Raw genomic sequence first — 19375 nt, 5'->3', positions numbered from 1 at the left:
CAACACTGTTACATGTACAGTATACGTGTGTATTGCTCACCTTGTATGTCTGGGAGGTATTTTTGGTATTGATCCACTTCACTGCTGTAGATGGTGAAAGCCAGGCGTTTGAGCAGCATGGCTCTCTGCTCCAGCTCAGCGTCTCTGTTGGTGAACAGACTCAGAGAGCTGCTCTGGGCTACAGCCACACGAGCTGAAGGAAAACACACATAGAGTCATTATTAGTCTATCTCCAGTCTTCACCTTATTGATAGGCTTTAACTAAGGGGGTTAAAGGAGAGTTTTACCTAATGCTAAACAAGGGTCTGAAGATAGAGGGTGTTGTTTGCGGTACAGATTGTAAAGCCTCATGAGACAAATTTGTGATTTGCGACATGGGGCTATATACCGTAAATAAAATTGACTTAATTTGATAAACTAAGTCAAATCAGCATATTTTGCAGCTGAATGAGCTACAGACTTAATAGGAGTGTAATATTAAGTACTTGTTTTGACATGGAGACGCAGAGCGCATGAAAAGGGCAACGCACTCAGAGCAAATGTCAGCGAGAAAAAGATGATCCGGTAAATGGTCTGTGATCTCACCGGGTGCTAATAGCTATACTTATTTCTAAATTAAACTCTACTAACAAATCGTAAAGCTTACTCATGAGGTCTCTGAATGTGGTCTTGTCGTGCGTCATCAAGTGGTCAATGATGGCTCTCCAGCTGAAAAATTAGGAAAATGATGATGATGTTAGGCTGATATTCCAGAAACTTTAAGACAGACAACCCCCTAACATCTGACAAGAAACATGTACCATTCAAAAGTTATGATGATAGAATATTTAAGTAAAATGTATTTACACTGACTTTAAAATGCATCTCTAGTGTCCCTAAGTTCTTATTTTTACCTATTCAACAGAAGTCTGCAACACAGTCCTCTACTGACATCCAGTTCACGTATCCCATGTAATATTATACTTACAATTGTGAGACTGGTTTGGGTGTTAGCCTCTTAAGTTCATCTTGAGTTAATGTATTCTTTTTCTGTCTCTCGTTGTAATCATTTCAGCCACATTTTAACACCAGCTGTAAAAGAGTTCACCCACACACAGTCAAGTTTCCTCTCCTACTTACTGACTGACGCAGGAGGAGTCCATCTGGAAGAAGGTGTGGTCCATGAAGAGGTCGAAGGCTTCTTTCTTCCAGGCACGGCGGGTGTACTGGTACCCACTTAGGCTGCTCAACAGTTGGATGCAGGCCCGGTAGCTGGGGGCGTTGTGAGCACTGGCAGGAGAAACAGCAAACAGTTCACTTTCGTATCAAACATGGATATGATCAGTTACGAGTCATTATCACACTTGACAGTTCACTGCTCTTCTTCCTTCCTGTCATGAAAAGAACAGTTGCATTTATCCACTTGACATTTCAAGTTCTTCACCTTCACACAAAGTTCACTGTGTAGGATTTCAATATCAAAGCCATTCCACAATTAAGATTTAATTTAAATTTAATTTAATTTAAACTTTAAATTCTAAACTTTTTGGCACAAATTCAGAGGAAATCTCGGTGACAAAAAAACTCTGACAAAATACAAAGCTGTGAGAAGCTCATGCCCACCTGTGGTTGCGGAGGTAGGGCACTACGTAGTGCATGATATTAACCAGCAGTGGGATCACCCTTTCCTTCTCGTCACTGTAGAACACCATGTCCAACAGATGAGCCAGCACCTGACAAATACATTCAGCATTCACTCGTGTCAGTCTTACACCATAGGCTTTCAGTAAGCATTACAACACTGAGTGACGTTCTTCCAAACTAACAGGAAAAAGTAGGCATTCATCTCTTAGTATTGAAAAACTTGGCTGAAAAACTATATAATGCAGTTTATTACTGCACCAAGCAACAATATGACAAACTACACTGCAGCATTAAGTTGATATATTGCTTTGAATAAACCCATTAATCTATAAGCTGCAAACAGCAGTGAAGCACAGACAGATTCTGCATAATTAGCTCCACAATGAGATAAACAGTCCAGATGGAAGAAGGTGGCCAGTGATTTCAATTGTTCAGCTCATTCACAGCACCACTCTAAGTCCAGTGGACTGATTCATTGGTCCACTAATAATAACTGAAGCAGAGGTGGGGAGGTGATCGTAAATCAACTCTAAGGAGCTCAGTTGGATTGTGTTAGTGTACTGCAGGGCTGAGCCTGAGAGCAACAGGCTGGTTAAATGTGAGTGAGAGCGTCCTGAGACATAATCAGGATGAACAATAGAGTTAACTAACAGGGTGGCTGACTAATGGCCTGAGAAACAACAGTTGAGCAGGAAGGCTTTTGCTGAATCACAGAGACATGAGTGTTTTACCTCGGCCAACAGTGTGAGGGCGTGAACACTGTACACTGATGGAGTGAAGCTGGAGGCCTCCATCACTGTGAGCATTAAATCTATAAAAACACACATACCACACATTAGCAGTAGCTACATAGCGGAAAAATTGTAATACTGCCATGCAGACTATCTGCAAAACATTTCACATGCTTTTTGTAGCACACATGAACAGAAGCATCTAAGTGCTCCACTCTGACCCCTCACACTTAGTTTCAGATTATTTTTTACACTTGATTTAGCTGGATTACATTAATCCCTGATATTAAAATACATCTCTGGTATAAACACGGAAATCATTGTTCCCTTGCCAAAATACAAACAGCCCTAAACACAAATACAAAAAAAGGACAGTATCCACGCTGCCTTCCTGACTGACTACTACTACACAGTCAACTAATATGGATGTAGTTTTAAAGTGATTTATTTTATGTCCGGACAGACACTCACTGGAAACTCAACAACAGTAAAAAAAAATAAATCTCAATTTGTTGATAGGAGTTTCCTTGTGTAATCAGTGGTTGTAAGCAGCACACCTTCTACATCGGCTTCCAAGTTGGTTCCATCCACAACTATCTGAGGCGAGGCTTTCACCTCCAGGTTTCTCCTCAGCCACGTGGTTTGCTCCAGAGAGGAGCCTGCAATCGTCCCGATGGCCTCCACCACCTTATGGGTCACATCCTGAGTACACAAGTCATATTCAGTTACTTGTATTTATTCAGATCATTTAGATGAGGTTAAAAAAGCAATAGCATTGATGTTAGGAAAAAAAAAGGAAAAATACATAATCTAATTATAAAACATAATGGAAACAATTAAGAGTTGAATAGTCGCCAAGGTGGCTGCAGTAATTACCTGCAGCTCCCGTTGGTCCTTTTTGCTCTCTAGATTGGGATTCTTCAAAATGAACTCATTCAGAACTCTAGAGAAAACAAAGAGACAGAGAGAGACATATTAAATAAGAATATAATGTGGAAGTGGAACAAGGTGTAGTCTCTACAGACTCATTCATTTAGATCCGCACTGTGGCCATTTAACTGTGAGCAGCCCACTGACATCCACACAACTGATATATCTAAGTATAACTGTACAAGTAATCCTCAGATATTGTAAGGAAAAAAAGGACACCTGTACCACAATCAAATGAAGAGAAGGAAAAGAAACCAACCCTAATATAAGAAACTGTCCCGGCGCAGGCAGGCCTAACGGTACTGAGTCCTTCAGCAGCGCCAGCAGAGACGGCCAGCTATCAACTAAACTGGACACAGGGATCCTGGGACACAGACAGGGAACAATCATGCATGAAAAGTTAAAAGGTTTTAAATGTTAGAAGGCTGCACACAAATTGAGCCTTCATAAAAAGCAATGATGCCATCCTTTACATTAAACAGTAATATATATATGTATAGTATAAATATATAAACTGCTGTTGGACTCACCTCTGGACATAGGCATAGAAAAACTGCAGCATACAGACCTCCAAAGAGAGGTGCTTCTGTGGGGAACAGTGAAGAAATAATAATAAAGAAATAATAATAATTTAATGAATGAATAAAAGCCATGAGAGTCAAAGTCCTTGTGAAACCAAAAATCTAAAGTTTGCACACTCCCTTTCTCATTTAAATTAAAAATGAAAAACTCAATTAAATTAAATGGCTTAAATTTGTGCTGTTATTGTGTTCAGGCAGAAACTCTTACAGCTCTGCACCGTGCTAATAGCTTTATGCTGAGGGAAAAGAAGATAGGGATAAAAACCATTTAAGCTAATGGAATTCAGCAACAAAAATGTAATCAACCTTGTCCTTTGCAATGGCAGGTGGCTGCTTCAGGACTTCTTTGACCGTCTGCATGACTGTCTCAGTGCGCATGGCACTCACGGAACGAACCAGCTCAACCAGCAGCAGCTGTTCTTCACTCGCTACAGGAATAACCTGGAAGACATGGTATAAATATAATGCTTTAAAAAGCGTCTGGACATATCTACTAAGAACAATGACAGTGAGAGAATAAATAACAGAAATGTGCTTCTCTCAGGTTTCACTTAAATAATAACAATCTAACACACCTTGAAAACATTATTTTGCTTTGCTTTGCTGACCTCTACTGATTTAACTTCTCATCTGACTGCAGTGAAGCACAATCTGCCTCGACCTTGTGACATCAATTGCTGGGTGTGTTCACAGGTGCAGCAGAGTACACATCTGACCACACTCAACAAAATCACTGCTGAGTGCTGTCAGAGATGAAACAAGCCTGAAACCTTTAACCAGAGAGGGCAGCAAAACACTGCTTTTTAGCCGAGTGTAACATTTTACTTAAACACTGTAACAGAAGTGAATACATGAATCGATGAATGAATTAAGTCCAGTGTAAATGGTTTTCAATGCAGGCCATGAGGCAACACAACCTAAAGGATGGTAGTACTTTTTTCCTCTCTTGTTTTGCAGAACACCGACCTTATTTCTGACTGGAGTCTTGACCTGTTTCCTCTCATTCCAAACATACGCAATTGCTGCCATGAAGTGAGCACCGTGGTTCATGGAGATCGGACCCAGCAGCTCCAGGATTTGCTGCCGCAAGTTCTATAGAAAAGATGTAAGCAAGGACATTAGGTTGGACCTATACAGCTGACAACTGTCTATGCAAACAATTTCAGTTGCAATTCATTCTACCATTAGTAACGTCCTGTAGATACCTTTCAGTGTCTCACACAGTATATTGTGTTAAAATACAACTGAATGCAACAAGTAAATTAAACACAGTTCATTTTCAGAGACGTAACACATGCTAAATTCCACATTTATCCAGTTAACTGACACAACATAAATTGTCAAACAACATTATTTGTGTTAAAGTTGAGCTTTTGCTAAGTTCTGCGTTACACTAAATATTCAAACTAACAAAACATGTGAGTTAGTTGCCAAAGTAAGTTTAAGTGAGCAGGTTTTAGGCCTTAATTATTCCTCCTGCAGGGACACAGGCCCTGTACTGATTACAAATTATGTTCTACACAGCATAAAAATCCCTGTATTATCTCAGTGAAAATTACATTACCAACCCACCTCCGGAAAAAAACTAATATCATCTGGACAAGACTAATAACAACTGGCAGAAAAATACAGAGCTGTAATTGCTGACAACGGTGCCACTAATGAGATTCATTTCTTACTGTTGAGACCAGTGACCCAAGTATTATACATGGGGTTGTGATAATTTCTCTGTAGAACCTTTTAGACCAGGCTGCCCTCACATCACACCTCTGGGACGGATTTTTCATTTTGCTGTGTACACTGCACACTACAGTTTCCTGTTTTATACCAGACCTCTGTTGAGTGATGCAGGAGACATTTCAGGTTATCTGAAAAATATGTGAGCGATATTTGCAGTTATTTTACTTAGGTAAGGCTTAAGTCAACACGAGTGAAATAGTGAGATATATTAGTGTGAGATTACATTCATCATCTCAGCCATTCAATTTCCTTGAGGTGAAAAGAAACAGTCGATTGTAGACGAATGATGTCAGGCACTTCCTCTCATTTCTTAGTTTGCTCAAACATTGCCCTATTCAGTTATAGCTTGGCAAGGATTAGTTATCACCTTGCTAGACTGGCCAAGACCTGCATTAAAATACGTTACTGAGTTTTTGATTGAGGCAAATTTACCTTGGTGGAGCCCAGGTTGATGTTGGACGTGGAAGCAGCAGAGGCAGCAGCTGGCTTGTCGGAGTTGTCCGCCTGGTGGAGGACGCTCCACAGCAGGGTGACAGAAGACATGATGGTGTGGAGGATGGATAGGATGCCTGAACGAGCCTCAGCCAGGTGTTTTTGGTCAACACTCACTTGTAACTGATCAGCAGAATATGCAACACAACAGCCAGTAATAATGGTGCTATACCATTATGCAAAGACACAGAAAAAACCAAGCATACAAATCATACTCAAGAATGAATGTGTAAACTGCAGAAACAACATTCAGAACTCCTAGACATATTCACAAGTCTGTGCAGTGGTTGTAAACATTTACTGAGAACTTTGCATCAACACGGTGGTGCTTGGCGCCCTCACCTGGTGATATTGGGAAGTGGGGTCCAGCAGGCAGTAATGGATGATGGCTGTCACCCCCTCAAGCACTGTCAGAATCAGGTCAGGAGGGATGCAGAGAGCCATCCACTGGGGTCTAGAAGACAGAGGGACAATATGCAGTTTAATTAACACATATTTTGGAATTAATTATCTACAGGTATCAGACATTCAAAGATAATGCATTTTAAGACATTTTCAAGAAAAGGTTTAACTGAATTCACAACTGATTTTTGGATAATTCATATTTTTCTTATTCAAACATTGCAGATGAGTATAAATGTACAAGAACAAGTATATATGTAGTCCTGTGCAGAGGTAGGTTTTATGTAGAATTGCGGGTATTAGAGTGAGTTAGATTCATTTGCATTTTGCCAACAGGTAAGTGCAAATATGATGTCAAAAGAGTTATTAGGTTCAGTGGTAGGTTTAAAGATTTGTTATGTCTGAAATGTGGATTTTCATGCAGATGAGCTTAACTCATTTTAACAAAAAAAAAATTAAAGATGGATAAATTATTTTTATATGGCAAGTAAGACCTCACAAATGCAACTGTAAGACTATTTAATGCCTTCTAAGGCCTAATATTTATGAAATTGAATTTCAGATATTTAAAGACTTTTTAAAAACCTGCAGACACTTTGTGTATTTTCATACAAAATTCTGAATGCCAAGCATTTTCATCACAAGTGTGACATCAGAAAGATGGAGGTTGCATAAGCTATTGCATCTTGTGGCCAAGAGTTCCATCTGGTGACCAAATTCTTGCTGAGCCATTTACTGCACTGTACTGACTTTATAATACACTATATGTAGATGGCTTATCATAGTAGTAAAGCTCATCAGTCCCACCTATGTAGGCGTTATTACCTGGTGTCAGTTATCCCCGTCTCATAGCGGTACTGCTGAAGAAGATTATCCAGGTTCCTGCACAGCTGCAGAGTGACTGAGGCCACCACCCTTCTCAGCACCCTCCCCATGTACGGCAGGGTGGCTGTGATGAGTCCTATCCACTGGGGATGCATCTTACACGCATGGTGTTGATGCAGCGCCCTGATCACTGCACACAGGAACATACCCTGTGCTGTGATTGGCTGTCCGTGGAGGTATTGCAGTGACGTCATTGGCTGCTGAGGGTTGACGTGCTCTACTTCCCCACCCAGGATCTCAAACCCGGCCCCGGCACCACCTCCCGCTACACCCCCTCCTGCCCCTGCTCCCACAGGTCCTCCTTCTCCTCCCTCATCAGCTGGCACCAGGACTCTGTGCTCAAGTACAACTAAGCTCTGCAGCAGTCTGAGAAGTTGAGACTGGACGGCGCTACAGCTGTCTATCTGGTCCTCTGACAGGTTGATGACGCTGTCCTCCGATAGACCTTCCTCCACTGTGGCCACATTCACCCCTGCCACACGCTGCTCATGCCACTTCTGGGCACTGAATATGGAGGAGAGCAGGCAATGCAGAACCACTTTCTGAACTTTGCACTTAGAGAGGACGTCACTGATGAAACTAGCGAAGCCCTTAGCCGAACCACCTGTGACTTTGACGAGCTCGCTGAAAAGGAGAGTTAAGACCTCCACACTAGTGAGCTGCATGGCCCGGTTACCTGCTAAGTCCTGTGGGCCTGCTGCCAGGTGGGCGGAGTAATAACTTCTTAGGAAGTAGAGACAGAGTGAGATGATGATCTCCAGGTACATGGCGCTACGGAATGAGTGGGAGTGAGAGTCCTGGGGGATGGGGCAGTAAAAATCTTTGCCCATGACGGAGACCCTGTGACGGGCTAGCAGGTTTTGGAGCAAAGAGAGCTGTGGAGTGTAGGTGTTGTTGATGCTGGTGGTGGAGATGGCACTTACAAACCCTGAGGGAGCGGCTCTTAGCATGGCTGCTATGGCTGACAGAGCGTGGAGTGCTCGGGAGGAGTCATACAGCTGGAGGTATAGCAGGACATGCTGGTAGAGAGGATGGATGTTAAAACGAGCTGGGGCAGAGGATGATCTGCGTCCTGTGACACTGACCCCCCCGACAGTCCCACTAGAGCCCCCGCTGGGTGAGCCAGTGTCACTCTCAATCTCTGACACCTCCCCTTCCCCACAGCTGTACCAGTTCTCCAGATCCAGGCTGTCCCCAAAGAAAATACTGGGCGGCCGCAGTTTTTCAGCTTGGATTGCCATCTTTCTCTGCCTTTCCTCCTCTTTCCTCTTGGCCTTCTTGACCTTGGGCTTGGCCCCTGGAGATTTGTCTGCCAGCCTCTCCATGATCTTCCCTTTAAGGCTAAGCTGGGTGCTGCTATGGCTACGTTTACGGGCCTGAGGGTCGTCCACCTGCAGGTTGTGGTCAGGGGTGGCGGGGTCAGAGCTATCTGGCAACGTTACAATGGAAGGTGATGAACTGTGACGGGTGATGCCCTCTCTGTGCTCCTCCTCTGCAGATATATCGGCCTGTGTCACAGAAAGGAACTCCAGTGTGCCTCCAGCCAGCATCTCGGGCAGAGTCTGGTGGTTGGAGCCTGGAGGAGGGCCAGTGTCAAGACGGGGACCAGTGGAGGTATCAGAGGAAGTGCTGTCTGTGTCTGTCTGGGGCCAGTTTTCAGGCTGACATGAGACTTCAAGAGATTCCTCATCTACTAAACTCAAAACCCTGTCTATCAGCTCTTTGATAACAGAGGACACAGCCTCTTCTAGTGAGTCCTCAGATATGTCATCTGAGGATCTAGGCTGTTGCTCTGAGCCATTGACTGTGTTGCTGATGACCTCAGGATCCTCAAAGCTGCCATTTTCCACTGTAGATGATTGAGAACCACTGGAGTCAGAGCTTTGGAGCTCCCCCTGCTGGTCGGCAGGCTGATATTCTCCAGCTAGTTGCAAGTTCTCACTGCTCAGACTCAGTAAGGACAGGCTGTCACTCAAGGGGTTAACAGTCAGACAGAACGGCTCCATGTCACCCATCACCAGGCCTCGGAGCTCCTCTTGTGCCAGCCTATCCCCTTGGGTCTGACCAAAGTCTGAGGAAAGAAAGAGGAGAAAAGAAAATTTTACATTAACAGGATGCTTCAGGATTTATTTACCACAGTCAGTGTGGAAACAAACAGTAAATCTAAAAAGCTGTATTACTAGCTGTAGCTTACTGTCTGAGAAGCCAGAGTCCCTGGTGTATATGGGTTCTGATGGCTCCTGTTCAGGCGGTTCAGGGAAGACCTGGGCCCAGTGGCGCTGGGCCTGCACCCTCTGAATAGATACTCTGTGGGTCTTGGGGTGGAGCAGAACAAGGAGGAGAGGCTCTAAAACCCGAGCAATGTCATGTCTCTGAAGGACCTGATTCAGCCAAGCCCGACCGACAGCGCTGGTGCACGGATCCCAATAACTCAGACTGTCGAGCATGATGAAAAGCGATCTGTGAAGAGAGGAAAAAAATAAACAAAACTGACGGTGAATCACAGGAAAGGCACTTGATACAAAATGCAACTGTACTAATGGAAGGCCCATTCACATAAATTAAAAAGAAAAGATCATCACTTGGGGCTTTGTGCAACACAAGCCAAGTGCCATCTATTCCATTATATTCAAGAAGAGGCAGACATCACCAACACTCAGCAAATCACACCAAAACAGTATAGACTGATAAATAGCACTACAGGTAAAAGGAAGAATATGTATTTTTGAGTTTGTGGTGAACTGTCCCTTTAAAACCATTTCTCTGTGGCAAACATACCTGTCAAATGTGCGATTAAAAGGAGAGGATTTGGTGATGTTCAGATCTCGTGTCAAATGCCACAGCACAGAGAACTTCACGTGGGCCTCCAGTCGAATTCTCTGTAAGGAAAAGGTGCATCAGCCATCATCGACCGATTGTGTGTGTCTGCAGACTAAGTGATGGATTGCATGCACTTATTTTATGTGTTTCCTCAAATGTAAAGTGTTGTACTGTACAAACCTTGTCTCTGTGCATGAGCTGCTGGCTGATGACGTCCTCACAGATGCTGGAGGAAGGCACCAGGTTGTGGAGTTGGTAGAAGAGCTCTACGCTGCGTTGATGGTGCTGTGGTGTTCCTTCACCCAACTGGTCCCATAGGATCAGAGCCACACTCTGGGAAAAAGATTGGACATCAAACAGGGTCAAAACCATTGCAACAAATTAAGCCCACCAATAGTTCCAGTATAACCTAAAACGAGAGCTCTACCTTGAAGAAATGTGTCTTGTCAGCGATGTACTTTAGGATTCCCTGAGTGAGAGGTGGCCTGATGACAACAGCTACTCGACCCTGGCTGGGGCTCATGGGCTGGGTGGCCTCGGAGCTGGCACCAGATGCCACGCTCTCTGCAGTCACCATGGCAACCGACTGGGTGAGTCCCACGAGGTCCATGAGCAGGGAGATAGCCACACCCTGCAGGCTGAAATCACTGGCTAGGCAGCAGGCATCCATCAGGGTCTGCAGCCACACTGGCAGGCGGACCTGCTCACTGTCTGTATTAAAACAGGGGTGACAAAACATATTTAGACATAATAAATAAAAACTTCAAAAGCTCCAAAACAGCTCAAGATTTTAGCAGTCTAACAGTCTCCCTAGCACTGGGTATCCTTGTCTAGTCAAGTCAATTTTGTTTACATAAAACTACTTTTTGATCAGAGTGTTTTTGGCACTTACCTAACTGCTCTTCCTGTGCGGGTGAGGATTTGAGGTTGCCCTCTGCGATGTAGACAGGGAAACTGGAGCATTCTAAGAAGAGCTGGCAGGCAGCAGTGAAGGCAGCAACACACTCCCTCTGAACCAACCCTGATTCTGAGCAGGAGTCCATATGGTCACTGTGCTGGGAGCCCTCTGAAACCAGGAGCCCAGACTGCATAACCTCACCTCTTTCACCCTCAGCTCTGTCCACTTGTCCAGGAGTAATATACAAGGTAATGAGTCGGGAGAGAAACTGCTGGAAGTGCTCCAGGCAACATTGCATGACTGGTTTGTCCAGAGGCTTGGTCTGAGAGGGGCCTGAGGAGCGACGGCCCGTTTTGACTGCTGGATGTGGATGAGGGATTCGCTCTGTCTCATCCGGGCCATCTCCCTGATATTGGATGAAGTCTGTAAAGCCACTTTCTGAGGAGCGACCACTGGCAGGGTTTTCTCCGTCCTCAAACACCTCTCCACTGCCGGGTATCTCCAGAGTAGCAGGTAAAGCCTGCAAGATGACAGAGAAGAATAGGTGATGACGGAAGTTCAGGAAAGAGTGATAGATACAAAGGAAGAAAAGAGGTGTGTATTCATCAGTACACTGAAATTACAGGAGGTTAGGAAACTCCAAAATGGTGTCTGATTCTGTTTATTCCCACAGTTTGTTTCCCCCTTGATCTTTCTTTCGTAAATAATTTTGTGATGATTGTGACTTCATCTCTTTGTCTCTAGTGGTCCGGAGATAAATGTTATGTTATATTAATCTATCTTTGCTCTGCATGATTTAATGCCTGGTTTCCTTTAAGGCTGCACACCCACACACGTGCTCTTTATTACTCTGGCTCTCTAGACCTAGTCAGGTTGAAGTTGGGGGAGCTATACTGGGAATTACATTATGCCATCAAACTCTATTTATTAATAAGAATGATAAAGGTGCAACAAAACTAGTAGGAGAAAGAAAGAGATGTCAATAAATTGTATATCGTCCAAGCCCACACAGCTAAGTTGAGGTCTGATCAGGCAACACAAGTGAAATGCCCGTGTGGGTGGATGACGGACACACAGATGCTTTCAAGGCACAATAATAGACATTTTCATAAACGACATCTGAATTGTCATAGCAGGAATGTCACAGATGTAACTAATAACCCTGAAGAAGTCAATCTAGTGTCCCAGTAGGTCATTCCAGTGAGCCCACTTGTATCACACTGTATTGAAACACCACGCCTGTGCTTTTTCTGAAATCTCTCATTAAAGTGTCTGCTGTAAAAAAGGTCAAATAATCCAACAACCAGCTCACCCAACCAACAAAATCTAAAACACAGGACTGCAACCTGCCAACACTCTAAATGTGATGGGCAGTCCTTAATAGAGGGACTTGCACTAGACAACAACTGTATCTACTTTATTTATGTTTTTTATGTAGTTATGATAAGATGTAAAACATATGCTCATTTTTAATCTATAGTGAAACTCCACATTTATATGTGCTGTATGTGACCACAGTTTGGTTGAGCAAAGTGAGTGTAAGACTCTAAATTTGTCTACCACCAGAGATTTTGCCACACTGTTTGTCCCGACAAATCTATCCCTTTAATACCTCTGACCATATAGGGCCGCTGCAGGCAGTGTTGCAGGACTGCTTTGAGGAAATATTGAATTTACAAGATTTTTTTATCCAGTTTCATTTCCATGGTGACGAGGTTCAATACTTGTATAGTGGGTATATAGGTACCTTATGTATATTAGGTATTTAATTCTGTAAAAAAAAATTATTAGAAATGAACAGATATTTCCATCTAGAATTTCACCAAAAAACATAACTACAGATACAGTATTGTGACAGAAGACTTAATCTGTATTCCATGCTAGGGCTGTACCAAATACCAGTTTTTACATTCACAGTATCTATGAAGAGTTTTGAATGAAGCTTTGAATGTCTGTCATCATACTTTATGTCATCACCCTAAAAACTGACAATAAAAAATCTTCCAACAAAATCCTCAATTTGAATGAAGTGAGCCATCAGATTAAAAGTATTTTCTTTTTATTAAATCAACTTTCTTTGATGAATAAATGTAATTTATGATGCCGTTAGATTGATCATTAGAAGAATCGATACAGGTATGCACCTCCCTTTTGACAGCAGGCAAGAGAGCAAACGGATTTTTAAATGCAGTGAATGGACTGAAGCAGAATATTTAATTAGATAAAGACGCTGAGTTTTTTAAATGACAAAATCTATATTTTTTTCTATTAACTTTGCCTTTTGGACTTCACAATGCTCTGGAGTTACTGAAAATGTTTGTAGAAAACAATCCGTCATAGCCACCACTGGAATCTAATTCCACAAATATTATAAAACTAACAATCTTAGTGGAGGCTTTTCCTTTTTCTCCACTGTGTCAAAAAAGAAATAGCCTCCACTAAGATTGTTATAGATTATAATTATTAGTTATAATGGTGCACGTCTCTAAACAGACACATGAAGCTCATCACAGCACTGCTCTGTGTTTTGTACACTGGTCATTATACAGTCTGAATACACAGCTGTTGGGTTTGACCTGAGGGACTCGTGCAGACTGAGCTGTACACCAGGCTGGAGTCCTGCTGCAGACACACTGACAGACGTAACTTCTTACAATTGTTTGTCACGGTCAGCCTTTGAGAGCCTCAGGGCTTCTTGGGATGCATTTTGATCGAGGCAGCATGCGCATTCTGGAGCCTGGACTCAGATGGCACGTTAGATAGCACGCTCTCTATATGTCCCTCAGGGTGGGGGTGGGGACGTGAAAGTATTTAGTGGATGTATGTGGAATATTTTCCACTCTGATGGATATGGCTCACCCAGGAGGCATTGTGAGCTAGTCTACTCCTCTTCTTCCTGGGCTCAGCTGTTGGCTAACCATCTTCTGACTTTCTACTTGTCCTCTCTTCTGCCCCTCATGGCTCCACCTCTATCTATCCAGCGCCTATCCATCTCAGGGCATGAGACTGATTTACTGAACTTTTAATCGTGCCTCACTGAGCTCTTAAACACTTAAACAACCAGGCTGCCGGACAGGGACCAGGAGGAACAGGACAGCTAAATGAAGCATTTGTTCTGAACAAGTCTTCAAATGCCTTGTGTCGAGGGAGAGTGGGATGGCAGGGCCAGTCGTGGGACCACCCAGCCAACTGCAGCAAAGGGCAGGAGCCAACTAGAGCCGGAAGAGGCCCTGTTCAGAGACCAGGGCACACCATCAGAGCCTGAGTTGATGGATTTTTTGGGCAGTAACTTGTAGAGGAAGTGGGTTAAGCTCTGACTGGGGCAGCAGTGCCTGTGCTATTATCAAACGATTTTTAAAGGATCAGAGAAAGAACTGAATTATCAGCTGGCAGTGTTTTTCAAAGGCATAGCAGTGGCATCACTTTTGTTTTGGTGCTTGTGAGCAATTTTAATTTCTAACTGATTACTAAAGTGAACAGTTTCTGGTATATTATCCTGATTAAAGTGCCAAAAAAACTACTATATATACTGTATAACACTTGCCAAGTAATACCTGTTTCTGACAGAGAAAAGCATTGCCCTTTTAATCTTGTGGAACTTTTCAAGTTCTCCTCACCCGTTTATCCTCCTTGTCTCTGCTTTTATCCTTTAATGAGTCTGAGCGGTTGCCGGTGGAGTTGGAGCGGCCCTGAGCCTGGGGGCCTGATGGAAGGGCCAGAGGGGACACCAGCGGTGGCTGGACTTTGCTGAGGATCTTGGAGCAGAGACGAAGGCAGTGGGTGAGTTCCCCGAGGCCAAGGGCCTGCAGGTGACACGTCAGAGCTGCTACCATTCGCAGCAGCAGCTGTGGAAGATGCTCTGTCTGAATCTCGATGTAGGTCTCCTGGGAATGTTGGAAAACACAGGAGTGAGGTGAAGTGCAATTACTGAGTATCTGGAGTGAGGTGAACCTGATATAATTAAGGCCGTTAACTAAGGCTGATGATGAACTTTATTGAAGTCTTCAAAATGATTGATGAAATACAATATGCGTCATTAAATGTTATTAAATACACATTAACATCTAAAAATGTCTTATCTCTTTTCCCTCTGGCTGTCAGAAGGAAAATTGAACCCTCAACCAGTGATGAAATCTAAATTGTCAGGATGAAATACGATCTGCTACTGTCAGTTTCAGTCATATAAAACAGTTATAAATATCATTACATAACAATATTTAAAAAGCCTACAGATGTCAGGGTGTAAAATTGCTGCTGTAAATATGATGTAAGGGCCATTTATCCAGAGATATCTCTCCTATATTTTTTTTTTTATGTTGGCTGTTTCTTATTTAATTTTAGTCAAAATTTCAAATTTTAGCTTGTTTTACCTTGAAAAAAAGAAGGCTCTGCACACTTGGATCCAATTCAAGTATTTAATGATGCCTCAATCATTAAATACACTGGATCTATGGACCTAAATGTAAAGACCCTTCTTCTCACCTTAGCATTGTGTTGTGAGTGTGTCGATGTTCTCATCAGTTTGTTATTTCTTTTTTAAGTTTTGACTCAACAAGCAAACCACATTTTTATGAAAGAAAATAGGAGCAAAAAAGAACAACCAAATCATAAAATGAGCATTATACCATGAACTGAATTAGAAGAGTCATATTTCTTACAAATATGTGAGCTCTGCAATAGCATATAACGGCATGCATGCTGAACAGAAAGCACATACACACTGGGCGGAGATTTCATTTTCACAAGATCCACACCAAACAGCCAGGGTAAGTTTTCACCACATGTAATGACTGTTATAATCCCACTTCTTCCTCCGGATCATTTTTTATTTTGGCATTAAAATATGACAGTCAGTCAGTCATTCTGAAATGATCACTCAAAGCAGGAGCAGGAACAATGATGGCCTGAGGGATGTTGGCAGGACATTGCAGAAATGTTATCGTAGCCTCAGTGAAGCAGGGTGAGGTGAAAAAGCAGGAAAGAGCAGTACTTTACCTGGCAGATTACCCTCATGCTTCTAGTAGGCTTCAAGGAGAAAGAGCAGATAGTTTGAACAGACAGGAGCAAGCAGAGCACAGGCCACACAACACTTGGTTTGCAGAAAGACACACAGACGCCATACATTCTCTCTTTCTCGCTCACAAACTCACAGAACACAAGGTTCTCTTTCTCACTCTCTTTCGAACACACACACTCTCTCTTTCTCACACACACACAAGCATTTAAACAGGGTAATAAAAGAGTAAGGGATTTCCAAACTATTCAGATTGGAAATACTGTATAGACAAGCAGATTTCTATGAGGATGCAAACAATATTTTGGCAGGGACACTAAACACAGGCACTGTTGAACCTGTGTAGAGAGATTGCAAACATACACACACATACACAGAAAAGAGAGGAGGTGCAGACACACACCCCCTAATGGTGGCTACAACATCCCAGAACTATTCTTAAAAAAATGGAGTGGGACAACAAATCTGACGACATGGAGGCCAAATTGCAAATGTCTGTGAAGGGTGTTTGATGGGAACATACTGGATTTAAAAAGGAGGTGTGTGAGCGTAAAAGGAGTGAGAAACTGAGACGAAGATGGAAAGCCCAAGCAGGGGCAGGAGACAAGGGACTGTAGATGATGGAAGAGAAAAAATGTGGTGGAGAGATGCAGAGACAAAGAGGAACACTTTAAGAAAACAGAAATCTATAATAGAATGTCAATGAAAACATGAAAGAATAAGGAGAATGACTGAACAGTGACAAAGACAGAAAAGGAGAGAAATGAAAAGCAACAGCATGGAAGTGTGAAGGGAAAAAGGATGAACAAAAGAAACAGATATAAAAGTTTAATAATAAGAGAATGTCATAGTGGAGTAAAAGCAAAGACCAAAATTGGAAGAAAGAGAAAATGGGCAATAGATGTATACAAAAAAGACCAAGGCAGAAAAAAACAGAAAGACAAAAAGAAGGAAGAAAGGAAGGAAAGAAATAAAGGCAGAGAGAAAAAGAGACAAACAAAAAGAAACAGGAAAGAAAGAAAGATAGGGATAAACAAGGAAGAAAGAAAGAGAGAAAGACAAAGAAAGACAGAAAGAAAGAAAGACAGAAAGACAGAAAGAAAGAAAGAAAGAAAGAAAGAAAGAAAGTCTCACCAAGGAAACAATATCCAACAGGAAATCGACCAGCTGACAGAACTCCACCAATGAGAGCTCTGGAGGATCTGAGCTCCCAGCATGCCGTGGTGCTCGTGTGCTGCTGTTCACTGTCCTCCTGCAACAGAGCCGACGATGTAAACTGTTGATACACTTTGTCTGATGTCACAAGTTGAGGTGTGGGTGTAATGGCGGTGGGAAAAGCATCTTAGCACACATTACAACTGTGGTACCAACTGAGCATTGTTTCAACACAATATCACACCGAACAAGAGAAGCAGACCAGCAGCATCTCTTTAAGTCTTTCTAGAAACATCCAAAAGGAAAATGCACCATTATTTCAACATGGCTCCCAAACCATGACAGCAATTTTATTTAGATCTTAAGTCGCTGTGTTTCTGACACTAGCTAGGTGTGCCTTATAAGGTGGCAATGTGATGTGCACTTTAATTTTAATATACAAACCTGCAGCATTCCTCAAACCAACGAGCGATGTAGTCCCACATGTAGTATGGCTCAAATGAGTTGAACAGGAGGTTGGCTGTTTTAATAAGTTCTGCCGTCTTCTTGTTCTCTCGCAGTTTACTAAGAAAGAAGGCAAAATTAGCAACATGCTCATAACGATTTGTGTAAATTAACAAACTCATCTATTTTAATGCTAGCCATGATTTCAATGATTAATTCTGTAAAAATATTTACGAGGCAACATTTACAATACTTAATTGCCAATATTTGATTGTCAAATTCTCATTTCTGTGTTGCGGTTTTACTTATTTTCCATACGTTTTTTTAAAGTACGCTGTTAAGTTTTCCAAAAATCACTAAAATGTTCTAATACTGTAATGATATAGATATTATTTGAATTAACATATCCTAGTTGTATTGTTCTACATTAGTTTTTCTATGATGATTCATCAACTACACTTTCATTAAAGGATTGATCTAAGTTTTATTATATGCATTTTCTACCAGGCACAGGAGGGGGAGTGGTGAACTGGACTGACCTGCTGAGGTGTGTGTGGTCTTTACTGAATGGACTCTGGTTTTGAAGGTCCAACTCTGTTCGGCACTGTGTGTGCAGGGTCCGAAACACCTCGATCAGAACATCCTCTAGGATTGCTGGACCTGCACAGAAACACATACACATGCCAGAGATGATATACACAGTTGATTTATTACATTTTGTTTATGTGACAGGCTGCTTGTCTGACATGTATCCTTATTTATGCATTTACAACACTACCAAGACTGTTTTTGTTCTGTGTGTGTTTACATATTGATTGACAGGTTACCAAGTTCCGGTTTGTCCAGCAGACTGATGAGGATGCGAAATGGCTTGAGGTCGTGCATAAGGATGCTCTCCTCTTCCCCTCCTCGGGCCTTGCCCTGCAAGATCCCCACCATTGCCTGGAAACACACAAAAATATCATTAAGCATCTATAAACTCCAGAGCCATTTGACACATATGTTTGGTTTTGTGCTTTTTTTTTTTTTTTATCTTTTTTTTTTTTAATGTTGCCTTTATATTTGCATTGAACCCCCTTCAATTTTTGTGTTTGGGTTTTTTTGTGTGTTTTCACGCTTCGTCTGTCACATAATGGTGTGAAGCCAGCAACAGACGGTCTCTGTAGTACCAACCTTCTCCCAATGGAGGGAGCTACAATAACTATCTCAGAGCAGATGGCCGAGAAGCAAACAAAAATTCAAACAAAAACAAAAAAACACTTTCAAAAACAAAATTTCCCCTCCTGGTTGCTCTGACTGACCCTTGTTCCAACCCCTGGAGTACCAGAGCTCATCACATGCCAGGAGGGCAAAGGCTGTTTTGAGCGTGGCAGGACAGATTACACAAGTGTGGGTGTGTGGGCGTGTAAAAGTCTTTGGGAGAACTGGAAACTGTCTTCAAAAGGACAGGCAAACGGGAATAGGAGAAGAGAGCAGGACATATATGCAAACCCCAGGGAGGATGTGGGAGAGGGATTAAAGGGAATGGATAAATTGCATGGCAGACAAAAGAGGGCCAGATCTGCCAAACTCAGGACAAACCTCAAACAACAAACAGACAGACAGACAGACAGACAGACAGACACACACACACACACACACACACACACACACACTCTTC

At 42.5% G+C, this 19375-nt stretch overlaps 1 protein-coding gene across 4 annotated transcripts in view; it reads right to left on the bottom strand.

Moving 5' to 3' along the window:
• Positions 1–19375, bottom strand: part of dop1a (DOP1 leucine zipper like protein A) — a 31635-nt gene that overhangs the window by 2639 nt on the left and 9621 nt on the right. For 3 of the 4 annotated variants that reach the window (XM_049582808.1, XM_049582807.1, XM_049582809.1), the window contains 25 exons: positions 18543–18657; positions 18255–18375; positions 17716–17835; positions 17251–17368; positions 16098–16127; positions 14720–14986; positions 11097–11622; positions 10632–10915; positions 10385–10537; positions 10163–10263; positions 9579–9844; positions 7325–9455; positions 6440–6551; positions 6038–6220; positions 4832–4957; positions 4172–4306; positions 3815–3870; positions 3544–3648; positions 3231–3297; positions 2912–3056; positions 2355–2434; positions 1603–1712; positions 1120–1269; positions 647–708; positions 41–193 (listed from right to left, as the gene is read on the bottom strand). In XM_049582808.1, the coding sequence (XP_049438765.1) occupies positions 41–193; positions 647–708; positions 1120–1269; positions 1603–1712; positions 2355–2434; positions 2912–3056; positions 3231–3297; positions 3544–3648; positions 3815–3870; positions 4172–4306; positions 4832–4957; positions 6038–6220; positions 6440–6551; positions 7325–9455; positions 9579–9844; positions 10163–10263; positions 10385–10537; positions 10632–10915; positions 11097–11622; positions 14720–14986; positions 16098–16127; positions 17251–17368; positions 17716–17835; positions 18255–18375; positions 18543–18657 (5716 nt within the window). The remainder of the gene's footprint in view (positions 1–40; positions 194–646; positions 709–1119; positions 1270–1602; positions 1713–2354; positions 2435–2911; positions 3057–3230; positions 3298–3543; positions 3649–3814; positions 3871–4171; positions 4307–4831; positions 4958–6037; positions 6221–6439; positions 6552–7324; positions 9456–9578; positions 9845–10162; positions 10264–10384; positions 10538–10631; positions 10916–11096; positions 11623–14719; positions 14987–16097; positions 16128–17250; positions 17369–17715; positions 17836–18254; positions 18376–18542; positions 18658–19375) is intronic. The other variant, XM_049582810.1, reaches the window with a different exon arrangement.

This window comes from Epinephelus fuscoguttatus, linkage group LG8 (genome assembly GCF_011397635.1).
Source record: "Epinephelus fuscoguttatus linkage group LG8, E.fuscoguttatus.final_Chr_v1".
Lineage (NCBI taxonomy): Eukaryota > Metazoa > Chordata > Actinopteri > Perciformes > Serranidae > Epinephelus > Epinephelus fuscoguttatus.
This window is presented reverse-complemented; position numbering and strand designations above follow the sequence as displayed.